At 60.9% G+C, this 13,117-nt stretch overlaps 1 protein-coding gene across 1 annotated transcript; it reads left to right on the top strand.

Annotated features, from left to right (window-relative positions):
* The first annotated feature begins 266 nt into the window (after positions 1-266).
* On the top strand, positions 267-13,017 carry LOC135441447 (very-long-chain enoyl-CoA reductase-like). Its single transcript, XM_064700994.1, has 10 exons — positions 267-299; positions 344-434; positions 1,906-2,074; positions 2,829-2,934; positions 4,105-4,177; positions 5,382-5,425; positions 6,076-6,133; positions 7,655-7,743; positions 8,220-8,265; positions 11,411-13,017. Exons 1-10 carry the CDS (start codon positions 267-269, stop codon positions 11,536-11,538), a joined length of 837 nt encoding a protein of 278 aa, XP_064557064.1. The 3' UTR covers positions 11,539-13,017.
* Positions 13,018-13,117: the final 100 nt, after the last annotated feature.

Raw genomic sequence — 13,117 nt, 5'->3', positions numbered from 1 at the left:
GGTGTGTGAAAGGTGTCTCCAGGTGTGTGCCAGCTATGCTCAGGTGTGCCAGGTGTGTCCCCAGGGATGTCCCAGGTATCCCTCAGGGATGTCCCCAGCTGTGCCAGGTGTCCGGGTGGGGCCCAGGTGTGCCCAGGCATGCCTCAAGTGTGCCCAAGTGTGTCCCCAGGTATGCCCAGGTACCCCCCAGGTGCCCCAGGCATGCCCAGGTGTGCCAGGTGTCCCCAGGGATGTCCCCAGGGAGGTCCCCGGGTTTGTGCCCAGGCATGCCCGTGTGCCAGGGCCCCAGGGGGCCCCAGGTGTGCCCCAGGCATGCCCAGCTGTCCCACCGTCTCTCCGCAAGGGGCGCTCCCCAAGGGAGGATGTGCTGCATCGCTCCCCGTGGCACCACGGCCAGCTCTTTTCCGGGCCCGGGGGGCGAAGTTCGTGGTCCGGTCAGTGGACACCCTGTCACCTGGTGTCCCGTTCACCTGTGTGTCATGTGTGCACCGTGGTCACCTGTGTGTCCCCTGTAAACCCCCGTGTCACCTGTGTGTCACCTGTGTGTCACCATGTAAATTGTGTCACCCCCGTCCCTGTGTGTCCCCTCTGTGTCCCCTGTGTGTCTCCCCTGCACCCCTTTTTTCACCGAGTGTCACCGGGGTCACCGGGGCATTGTGTCATCCCCTTCACCTGTGTGTCACCTGTGTATCACCTGTGTCACCTGTGTGTCACACCTGTCTGTCACCTCCGTGTCATTCCCTCCGTGTCACCTGTGTCATCCCCTGTCACCCACTGTGTCACCTGTGTCCCCTTCTGGGGCCTGGGGGCGCAGATCAGGTGGGTCACGGTCAGTGTGTCACACCTGAGTGTCACACCTGTGTCTGTCTGTCCCTCTCTGTCCCTGCTCCTGGGTGTCCCATGTTCCCTGTGTTCACCTGTCCCCGGTGTCCCTGTCCCCTCTCAGCTGGCCCTCACCTGTCCCAGGTGTTCCTGATGGAGCACGCCTCTCCCCATCTCATTTACCTGTCCCTCACCTGTCCATGACTGTCCCTGACTGTCCCCTCACCTGTCCCAGGTGTCCCTGACTGTCCCAGGTGTCCCTGTCCCCTCTCACCTGTCCCTCACCTGTCCCGGGTCACCTGTCCCAGGTGTCCCTTACCTGTCCCTCACCTGTCCCTCACCTGTCCCCAGGTGTTCCTGACAGAGTACGCAGGCCCCTGCTCATTTACCTGTCCCAGGTGTCCCTGTCCCTGACTGTCCCTGACTGTCCCTGTCCCCCCTTTCCTGTCCCCTCTCACCTGTCCCAGGTGTTCCTGACAGAGTACGCCAGCCTCCTCCTCATTTACCTGTCCCAGGTGTCCCTGCCTGTCCCCTCACCTGTCCCCAGGTGTTCCTGACAGAGTACGCCAGCCTCCTCCTCATTTACCTGTCCCAGGTGTCCCTGCCTGTCCCCTCACCTGTCCCCTCTCACCTGTCCCAGGTGTCCCTGACTGTCCCAGGTGTCCCTGTTCCCTCTCACCTGTCCCCTCACCTGCCCAGGTGTTCCTGACGGAGTACGCTGGCCCTCTCCTCATTTACCTGTCCCAGGTGTCCCTGACTGTCCCTGTCCCCTCTCACCTGTCCCAGGTGTCCCTGAGTGTCCCTGACTGTCCCCTCACCTGCCCCTTGCCTGTCCCCAGGTGTCCTTGACTGTCCCAGGTGTCTCTCACCTGTCCCTTACCTGTACCAGGTGTCCCTTATCTGTCCCTTACCTGTCCCCTCCCACCTGTCCCTTACTTGTCCCTCACCTGTCCCCAGGTGTCCCTGACTGTCCCCTCACCTGTCCCACACCTGTCCCTCACCTGTCCCAGGTGTTCCTGGCTGTCCCAGGTGTCCCTGTCCCCTCTCACCTGTCCCTCACCTGTCCCGGGTCACCTGTCCCAGGTGTCCCTTACCTGTCCCTTACCTGTCCCTCACCTGTCCCTCACCTGTCCCAGGTGTTCCTGACCGAGTACGCCGGCCCCCTCCTCATTTACCTGCTGTTCTATTTCCGGGTGCCGTTCCTGTACGGGCCCCGCTACGACTTCACGGCCAGCCGGCACCGCGTGGTGCAGTGAGTGACACTGGGGACATTGGGGACAATGGGGACATTGGGGACACTGGGGACACCCTGGGGACAGTCACGGCCAGCCGGCACCGCGTGGTGCAGTGAGTGACACTGGGGACACTGGGGACATTGGGGACATTGGGGACACCCTGGGGACACTGGGGACAGCTTGGGGACATTGGGGACAGTCACGGCCAGCCGGCACCGCGTGGTGCAGTGAGTGACACTGGGGACATTGGGGACATTGGGGACATTGGGGACATTGGGGACAGTCACGGCCAGCCGGCACCGCGTGGTGCAGTGAGTGACACCATGGGGACATTGGGGACATTGGGGACACTGCAGGGACATTGAGGACAGTGGGGACAGTCACAGCCAGCCGGCACCGCGTGGTGCAGTGAGTGACACTGGGGACACCTTGGGGACAATGTGGGGTTTGGGGACATTGGGGATATTGGGGACACTGTGGGGACATTGGGGACAATGGGGATGTTGGGGAGACATTGAGGATGTTGGGGACATCAGGGACACTGGGGACACCGGGGGGGGGACATTTGGGACATTGGGGGATTATGGGGGACGTGGTGACATCGGGGAGACATTGGGGACACTGGGGGGACATTGGGGACATTGGGGACATTGGGGGTTGCAGGGGCCATTGTGGGGACACCGGCCAGGTGTTGGGGACAGGGGGGCGGTGTCCCAGGTGTGTCCCCAATGTCCCCAGTGATGTCCCCAATGATGTCCCCAATGTCCCCAGCCTGGCGTGCTGCTGTCACTCGTTCCACTACGTCAAGCGGCTGCTGGAGACGCTGTTCGTGCACCGCTTCTCGCACGGCACCATGCCCCTGCGCAACATCTTCAAGGTGGGACTGACACCTGGGACACCTGTGTCACCTTGTGACACCTGTGTGACACCACCCTGTCACCTGTGACACCCCCCTGTCACCTGTGTCACCTGTGTGACACCTGTGTCACTGCCCTGTCACCTGTGTGACACCTGTGTCACTGCCCCAGCACTGCCCTGTCCCCTTCTCGCACGGCACCGTGCCCCTGCACAACATCTTCAAGGTGGGACACCTGTGTCACCCCCCTGTCACCCGTGTGACACCTGTGTGACACCTGTGCCACCCCCCTGTCACCTGTGTGACACCACCCTGTCACCTGTGTGACACCTGTGTCACCGCCCTGTCCCCTTCTCGCACGGCACCGTGCCCTGCGCAACATCTTCAAGGTGGGACACCTGTGTCACCTGTGCCACCCCCCTGTCACCTGTGTGACACCACCCTGTCACCTGTGACACCTGTGTCACTGCCCTGTCACCTGTGTGACACCTGTGTCACTGCCCCGGTACCGCCCTGTCCCCTTCTCGCACGGCACCGTGCCCTGCGCAACATCTTCAAGGTGGGACACCTGTGTCACCTGTGTCACCCCCCTGTCACCTGTGTGACACCTGTGTGACACCTGTGTGCCACACTCCCAGCACCGCTGTCACTGCCCTGTCCCCTCCCTGTCCTTGTCCTTGTCCCTGTCCCCAGCAGTTCCGGCATGGTGGCACCGACCCTGTGCCACACCTCTGAGGTGTCACTGTCACCTGGGTCACCTGGCTGTCCCCCTTGGGTCACCTCTGTCCCCTCTGTGTCACCTCTGCCACCCCCTGTCCCTGCCCAGCCCCGTGTGACATCATCCAGGTGTCACTGTCACCTGGGTCACCTGGCTGTCCCCCTTGGGTCACCTCTGCCACCTCTGCCACCCCCTGTGTCCCTGGGTCACCTCTGCCACCCCCTGTCACCTCTGCCACCCTCTGTCCCCCCTGTCCCCAGTCTTCCCAGCCCCGTGTGACATCATCCAGGTGTCACTGTCACCTGGGTCCCCTCTGTGTCCCCTCAGTGTCCCCTCCATGGCAGCCCCGCACACCTGGCTGTCCCCAGGTGTCCCCTGCCCGCCACTGCCGCGTCCCCAAAGTGTCCCCAACATCCCCAAGGTGTCCTCAAAGTGTCCCCAAAGTGTCCCCAACGTGTCCCCAATGTCCCCAGAACTGCACCTACTACTGGGGCTTCGCTGCCTGGATGGCGTATTACATCAACCACCCGCTGTACACCCCGCCAGGTGAGTGACACTGTCCTTGTCACCTGTGTGTCACTGTCATTGTCACTGTCCCCATTACATCAACCACCCGCTGTACACCCCGCCAGGTGAGTGACACTGTCCTTGTCACCTGTCCTTGTCATTGTCCCAATCACTGTCCCGGTCACCTCTCACCTGTCCCTGTCCCTGTCCCCATGTCCCCCTGTGCCACCAGGACACACACGGGGGGTGTCCCTGTCCCTGTCCCTGTCCCTGTCCCTGTCCCTGTCCCTGTCCCTGTCCCTGTCCCTGCCACGCCCGTGTCCCCTGCAGGAGGGGACACTGGGGATGTCCCTGTCCCCTCTGTCCCTGTCCCTCTGTCCCTGTGTCCTTCTGTCTCTCTGTCCCTGTCCCCTCTGTCCCTGTCCCTCTGTCCCTGTGTCCCCATCCCCATCTCTGTCCCCTCAGTCCCCGTCCCCCTGTCCCTCTGTCCCCTCCCTGTCCCGCTGTCCCCTCTGTCCCTGTCTGTCTGTCCCCATGCTGACCCCCTTATGTCCCTGTCCTTGTCCCTGTGTCCCCTCGGTCCCTCTGTCCTCCTGTCCCTCTGTCCGTCTGTCCCCATGCTGACTCTCCCTTGTCCCCATCCCTGTCCCTGTGTCCCTCTGTCTGTCTGTCCCCAGTGTCCCCGTGTCCATCTGTCCCTGTGTCCGTCTGTCTCCATTCTGACCCCCCCGTGTCCGTCTGTCCCCATCCCTGTCCCCGTGTCCGTCTGTCCCCATTCTGACCCCCCTCTGTCCCTGTCCCTCTGTCCCTCTGTGCCCCTGTCTCCTCTGTCCTCCCCATCCCTGTCCCTGTGTCCATCTGTCCCTCTGTCCCCGTGTCCGTCTGTCCGCGTTCTGACCCCCCTATGTCCATCTGTCCCCATCGCTGTCCCCTGTCCCTGTGTCTTTGTGTCCCCGTGTCCGTCTGTCCCGCTCTGACCTCCGTCTGTCCCCATCCTTGTCCCCGTGTCCGTCTGTCCCTCTCTGACCCCCCCTGTGTCCCCATGTCCCTCTGTCCCCATCCCTGTCCCTGTGTCCGTCTGTCCCCGTGTCCGTCTGTCCCCATCCCTGTCCCTGTGTCCCTCTGTCCCTGTGTCCGTCTGTCCCCATCCCTGTCCCCGTGTCCGTCTGTCCCCATCCCTGTCCCTGTGTCCTTGTGTCCCTGTGTCCGTCTGTCCCGCTCTAACCCCTGTCTGTCCCCCCAGCGTACGGTGACGATCAGGTGAAGCTGGCGCTGGCCGTGTTCCTGGTGGGTACGGGGGGACATTGGGGACACTGGGGGGACATTGGGGACACGGGGGGGGACATTGGGGACATTGGGAGGACATTGGGGGGGACACTGGGGGGACATTGGGGGGGACACTGGGGGGACATTGGGGGGACATTGGGGGCTGGGATGGTTTGGGGGGGGCAGGATGGGGATTTGGGGGGTCATGGCGGAGTTGGGGGGGTCCCAGTGGGGTTTGGGGGGATTTGGGGGGCTGGGATGGGGGGGTTGGGGGGTTTGGGGGATCCCATGGGAGGTTTGGGGGGGTCCCAGCGGGGTTTGGGGGGGGGCTGGTCTGGCCTGGGCTGTTTTGGGGGGGGGGCGGGATGCCCTCATGTTTTGGGGGGGTCTGGGGGTTCCATTGAGGGTTTGGGGGGCTCCCAGTTGGTTTGGGGGGCTGGGATGGGGGATTTGGGGAGGGGGCTGGGGGGCCATGGGGGGATCTGGGCAGATTTTGGGGGGCGGGAGGAATTTTGGGGGGTCCCAGTGGGACCATGGGGACATTGGGGGGTCCCTGGGGGGGGTCCTGGTGCCACCTCCCACTGTGACCCCCCGTGACCCCCCGTGACCTCTCCGTGACCTCTCTGTGACCCCTCTGTGACCTCTCCGTGACCCCTCCGTGACCCCCCCAGTTCTGCCAGCTCGGGAACTTCTCCATCCACGTGGCCCTGAGGAACCTGCGGCCGGCAGGTGAGGGGACAGCGGGGACATTGAGGGGACACTGGGGACATTGGGGGGATTGGGGACACTGGGGACAATGGGGACATTGGGGGGACTGGGGGGATTGGGGACACAGGGGACTCTGGGGACATTGAGGGGACACTGGGGACATTGGGGACATTGAGGGGACATTGGGGACAATGGGGACACTGGGGACATTGAGGGGACACTAGGGACATTGGGGACATTGAGGGGACATTGGGGACAATGGGGACACTGGGGGGATTGGGGACATTGGGGACACTGGGGACATTGAGGGGACATTAGGGACATTGGGGGGATTGGGGACATTGAGGGGACATTGGGGCCATTGAGGGGACAATGGGGACAGTGGGGACAATGGGGGTGTTGGGGACATCAGGGACATTGAGGGGACAGCCAGGGGACGTTGGGGACAGCCAGGGGACAGTGGGCAGACATGGGGACATTGGGGACACTGAGGGACATGGGGGACATCAGGGACATTGGGGACATTGAGAGGTCATTGGGGACAGCCAGGGGACATTGGGGACAGTGGGGGACATGGAGGGGACATGGAGCGGACACAGGGGACATGGAGGGGACACGGAGGGGACACAGAGGGGACACGGAGGGTGGCACCTGTCCGGGGGGTATCCTGGGGGTGTCACCAGTGTGTGACCCCTGTCCTACGGGATGTCACCGGTGTGTCCCCGTGTCCGGGGGTGTCACCGGTGTGTGTCACTGTGTCCCCATCTGTGGGGGTGTCACCAATGTGTCCCCATGTCTGTCCCTGTGTGTCCCCATGTCACAGTGCATGTCCTGTGTCCCCCTGTGTCACCAGTGTCCCCCCTGTGTCCCCATGTCACCGGTGTGTCCCTGTGTCCCCCTGTGTCCCCATGTCCCCATGTGTCACTGTGTGTCACCGTGTGTCACCAATGTCCCCATGTGTGACTGTCCTGTGTGTCCCCATGTGTCACTGTGTGTCACTGACCCCATGTGTCACTGTGTGTCACTGTGTCACTGTCCCCATGTGTCACTGTGTACCCATGTCCAGGGGTGTTCTTGATGTGTCCCCATGTGTCACTGTGTGTCCCTGTGTGTCCCCAATGTGTCCCTGTGTGTCCCTGTGTGTCCCTGTGTGTCACTGTCCCCATGTATCACTGTGTGTCACTGTGTCCCTGTGTCACCAATGTCCCCATGTGTCATTGATGTCACCCATGTCCCCATGTGTCCCCGTGTGTCCCTGTGTCACCAATGTCCCCATGTGTCACTCTGTGTCCCCATGTGTCACCACTGTCCCCATGTGTCCCCATGTGTCACTGATGTCACCGATGTCCCCGTGTGTCCCTGTGTGTCCCCGTGTGTCACTGTCCCCCATGTGCCACTGTGTGTCATTGATGTCACTGTCCCCATGTGTCACTGATGTCCCCGTGTGTCACTGATGTCCCCATGTGTCACCGATGTCCCCATGTGTCACTGATGTCCCCGTGTGTCCCCATGTGTCACCGATGTCCCCGTGTGTCCCCGCAGGCTCCAAGACGCGCAAGATCCCGTACCCGACCCGGAACCCGTTCACGTGGCTGTTCCTGCTCGTGTCCTGCCCCAACTACACCTACGAGGTCGGGGACACCTGGGGACACCTGGGGGGACACCTGGGGGGACACCTGGGGACACTGCAGGGACACTGTGGGGACACCTGGGGACACCTGGGGGGCTGTGACAGCCCTGGGGACACCCTGGGGACAGTTGGGGACAGCTGGGGACACTGCAGGGACACTACGGGGACACCTGGGGACACCCTGGGGACACCCTGGGGACACTGCGGGGACACCTGGGGACATCTGGGACACCTGGGGGACACCTGGGGGGACACCTGGGGACACCCTGGGGACACCTGGGGGGACACCTGCAGGGACACTGCAGGGACACACCTGGGGACACCTGGGGACACCTGGGGGGACACCTGGGGACACTGCAGGGACATCCCTGGGGACACCTGGGGACACCTGGGGACACTGCAGGGACACTGTGGGGACACCTGGGGACACCCCCACAGGTGACACCACAGGTGACATTTCCCCAATTTGTCCCCCAGGTCGGTTCCTGGATCGGTTTCACCATCATGACCCAGTGCCTGCCCGGTGAGGGGACAGCAGGGGACAGTGAGGGGACATGGGGGGACATGGAGGGGACTGGGGGGGGACATGAGGGGACACAATGGGGACATGGGGGGACAAAGGGGGACATGGAGGGGACACACGGAGGGGACACCAGGGGGACATTGGGGGGACATGGAGGGGATACAGAGGGGACAAGGAACAGACAAGGAGGGGACATGTGGGGACACAGGAGGGGACATGGGGGGGACAAAAGGGGGGACATGGACAGATATGAGGGGATATGGAGGGGACAGAGGGGACATGGGGGAGACATGGAGGGGACATTGGGGGGACATGAGGGGGACAATGAGGGGACATGGAGGGGACACAGTGGGGACATGAGGGGACACGAGGGGGACAAGGAGGGGACACGGAGGGACAAAGAGGGGACAAAGGCGGGGACACAGGAAGGACATGGGGGGGACAGGAGGGGACAAGGAGGGGAAATGAGGGGACAAAGGGGGACATGGGGGGGACGTGATGGGGGGACACAAGGGGGGGGACATGGACGGATATGAGGGGACATGGAGGGGACACAGAGGGGACATGAGGGGGACAAAGGGGGACACAGAGGGGGACAAAGGGGGACATGAGAGGACATGGGGGGACATGTTGGGGACACAGAGGGAGGACATGGACGGATATGAGGGGACATGGAGGGGACACAGAAGGGACATGAGGGGACAAAGGGGGGACATGAGGGGACATGAGGGGGACATGGATGGGACATGTGGGGACACAGGAGGGGACATGGGGGGGACAAAGGGGGGGACATGGACGGATATGAGGGGACATGGAGGGGACAGAGGGGGCATGGGGGAGACATGGAGGGGACACAAAGGGGGACATGAGGGGACACGAGGGGGATAAAAGGAGACACGAGGGGACAAGGAGGGGACAAAGGGGGACACAGGGGGGACATGAAGGGAACATGAAGGGAACATGAAGGGGACAAAGGGGGGACATGAGGGGACACAGAGGGGACCAGGAGGGGACATGAGGGGACACAAGGGGACACGGGATGGGGGGTGACACCCCAGAGACCCCGGTCCCGTGTCCCCTCTGTCCGTGTCCCCTGTGCCACTCATGGGTCCCCGGGGATTTTGGGGTGATTTGGGGGCAATTTGGGGGAATTTGGGGTGATTTGGGTGGATTTTGGGGTGGATTTGGGTGGTTTTTGGGGTGATGTGGGGTGGATTTAGGAGTGATTTTGGGGGGATATGAGGTGGATTTGGGGTGGATTTGGGAACGATTTTGGGGGGATTTGGGGTGGTTTAAATGGATTAGGGGTGATTTGGGATGGAATTGGGGGGAATTTGTGTGGATTTTGGGGGGATTTGGGGGATATGGGGTGCATTTTGGGGAATGGGTTGGATTTGGGGGTTTTGGGGTGGATTTAGGAGTGATTTGGGGTGGATTTTGGGGGGCTTTGTGTTGGATTTGGGTGGATTTGAGGTGGTTTAGATGGATTTGGGTTGGATTTGGGGTGGATATGGATGGATCTGCGTGGATTTTGAGGGGAATTCAGTGGATTTTGGGATGGGTTTGGGGTGGATTTGGGGTGGATATTGATGGATTTAGGTGGATTTTGTGGGGAATTGGGTGGATTTTGGGGTGGATTTGTGTTGGATTGGGGTGGATTTAGGGGGATTTTGTGTGGATTTGGGATGGATATGGATGGATTTAGGTGGATCTTGTGGGGAATTGAGTGAATTTTGGGACGGATTTGGGGGGGATTTGGGGGTGACTTGGGGGGAATTTTGGGGAATTTGGTGTGGATTTGGGGTGGATTGTGAGGAGATTTGGGTGGATTTTGAGGGGAATTGAGTGGATTTTGGGGTGGATTTGGGTGGATTTAGATGGATTTGGGGGCAATTTGGGGGAATTTGGGGTGATTTGGGTGGATTTTGGGGTGATTTGGGGTGGATTTGAGGGGGATTTTGGGGGGATTCAGGTGGATTTGGGGTGGTTTAGGTGGATTTTAGGGTTATTTGGGTGGTTTTTGGGGTGATTTTGGGGGGATATGAGGTGGATTCAGAGTGGATTTGGGTGGATTTTGATGGATTTGGGGGAATTTGGGATGGATTTGGGAACGATTTTGGGGGGGATTTGGGGTGGTTTAAATGGATTAGGGATGATTTGGGATGGAATTCGGTGGATTTAGTGGTGATTTGGGGTGGATTTTGGGGAATTTGGGTTGGATTTGGGGTGGATTTAGGAGCGATTCTGGGTGGATTTTGAGGGGAATTGGGTGGATTTTGGGGTGGATTTGTGTTGGATTTAGGGGGATTTTGAGGGGAATTGGGTGGGTTTTGGCTGGATTTGGGGTGGATTTGGGTTTAGGTGGATTAGGGCTGATTTGGGGTGGAATTGGGATGGATTTGGGATGGATTTAGGGGTCATTGTTTAGATTTTGGGGGCATTTGAGGTGGATTTAGGGATGGATTTGTGGAGGATTTCGGGGTGACTTGGGGGGAATTTTGGGGAATTTGGGTTGGATTTGGGGTGGATTGTGAGGAGATTTGGGTGGATTTTGAGGGGAATTGAGTGGATTTTGGGGCGCATTTGGGTGGATTTAGATGGATTTGGGGGAATTTGGGGTGATTTGGGTGGATTTTGGGGTGATTTGGGGTGGATTTAGGAGTGATTTTGGGGGGATATGAGGTGGATTCAGAGTGGATTTGGGTGGATTTTGATGAATTTGAGGTGGATTTGGGAACGATTTTGGGGGGATTTGGGGTGGTTTAAATGGATTAGGGGTGATTTGGGATGGAATTGGGTGGATTTTGGGGTGATTTGGGGTTGATTTTGGGGTGGATTTTGGGGAATGCGTTGGATTTGGGGTGGATTTAGGAGCGATTCTGGGTGGATTTTGAGGGGAATTGAGTGGATTTTGGGGTGGATTTGGGGTGGATTTCAGGGTGACTTGGGGGGGATTTTGGGGAATTTGGTGTGGATTTCGGGTGGATTTTGAGGGGAATTGAGTGGATTTTGGGTTGAATTGGGTTGGATTTAGGGGGATTTTGGGTGGATTTTGGGGGGGTTTGTGGTGTCCCCCGGTGCCAGCCGTGCCCTGGCCGTGTCCCTGTGGTGTCCCCCGGTGCCAGCGCTGTCCCTGTCCCCGCAGTGGCTCTGTTCTCGCTGGTGGGCTTCGTGCAGATGGCGATCTGGGCTCAGGGCAAGCACCGCAGTTACCTGCGCGAGTTCCGCGATTACCCGCCCCTGCGCTCGCCCATCGTGCCCTTCCTGCTGTGACACCGCCAGGATGTCCCTCAGTGTCCCCTTCCTGCTGTGACACCGAGGGGACATCCAGGGGACAGCCCCCAGTGTCCCCTTCCTGCTGTGACACCGAGGGGACATCGAGGGGACATCGCCCATCGTGCCCTTCCTGCTGTGACACCCAGGGGACAGCCCCCAGTGTCCCCTTCCTGCTGTGACACTGTGGGGACACCATGGGGACATCACCTATCGTGCCCTTCCTGCTGTGGGGACACTGCAGGGACAACCCTGAGGACATCCCTCATCATCCCCTTCCTGCTGTGACACCGCGAGGATGTCCCTCAGTGTCCCCTTCCTGCTGTGACACCCAGGGGACACCACAGGGACTGTCCCCTTCCTGCTGTGACACCGCAAGGATGTCCCTCAGTGTCCCCTTCCTGCCGTGACACCATGGGGACACCACCGGGACAGCCCCCAGTGTCCCCTTCCTGCTGTGACACTGCCTTGGGGACATCCCCCATTGTGCTGTGACACCACAGGGACGTCGCCCATTGTGCCCTTCCTGCTGTGACACCGAGGGGACATCGAGGGGACATCGCCCATCGTGCCCTTACTGCTGTGGGGACACTGCAGGGACAACCTTGGGGACGTCCCTCATCCCCTTCCTGCTGTGACACCGCGAGGATGTCCCTCAGTGTCCCCTTCCTGCTGTGACACCGCCTTGGGGACACCGTGGGGATTGTCCCCTTCCTGCCGTGACACCTTGGGGACACCGTGATGTGTCCCCGCCAGTCCTGCCCTGAGCCTTGGGGACAGAGAGGGGACAGGGGACGAGCTCTGTGTCACCCTGGTGTCACAGCAGGACACGGCAGTGTGGCCACACCGTCCCTTGTCACCTCCAGGGTGCCAGCCCTGGTGGCAGTGTCACCTCCATGGTGGCACTGTCCCCTCCCCAGTGGCACTGTCACCTCCATGGTGGCAGTGTCATCTTCAGGATGCCATCTCCAGTGTCCCCTCCACGGTGGCAGTGTCACATCCAGGTTGGCAGTGTCACCTCTAGATGCCATCCCCAGTGTCACCTCCATGGTGGCACTGTCCCCTCCCTGGTGACAGTGTCACATCCAGGGTCCCATCCCCGGTGTCCCCTCCACGGTGGCAGTGTCACATCCAGGTTGGCAGTGTCACCTCCAGATGCCATCTCTGGTGTCCCCTCCCTGGTGGCACTGTCCCCTCCCCAGTGGCAGTGTCACCTCCAGATGCCATCCGTGGTGTCCCCCTCCCTGGTGGCACTGTCCCTTCCTCGGTGGCAATGTCACATCCAGGGTCCCATCTCCAGTGTCCCCTCCCCGGTGGCAGTGTCACCCCCACGGTGGCACTGTCCCCAGCAGCACTGTCCCCGTCACCCCAAGCCACCCCTGGTGACACCACGGTGTCACCCCCCCCCGTGTCCCCTGCCCAGTGCCACCCCCTGTCCCCGTCCCCGCAGGTGACAATAAATGCCATCTCCCCCCCCCACGTGTGTGGCTGTCATTGTGTCATTGTCCCCTCCCGGGGGACACCCTTGGGGACAATCCCAGGCTGGGGGGGGGTGGTGGCTTCGCGATGTCCCCAAGCA

This window comes from Zonotrichia leucophrys, unplaced genomic scaffold (assembly GCF_028769735.1).
Source record: "Zonotrichia leucophrys gambelii isolate GWCS_2022_RI unplaced genomic scaffold, RI_Zleu_2.0 Scaffold_297_65503, whole genome shotgun sequence".
Lineage (NCBI taxonomy): Eukaryota > Metazoa > Chordata > Aves > Passeriformes > Passerellidae > Zonotrichia > Zonotrichia leucophrys.
This window is presented reverse-complemented; position numbering and strand designations above follow the sequence as displayed.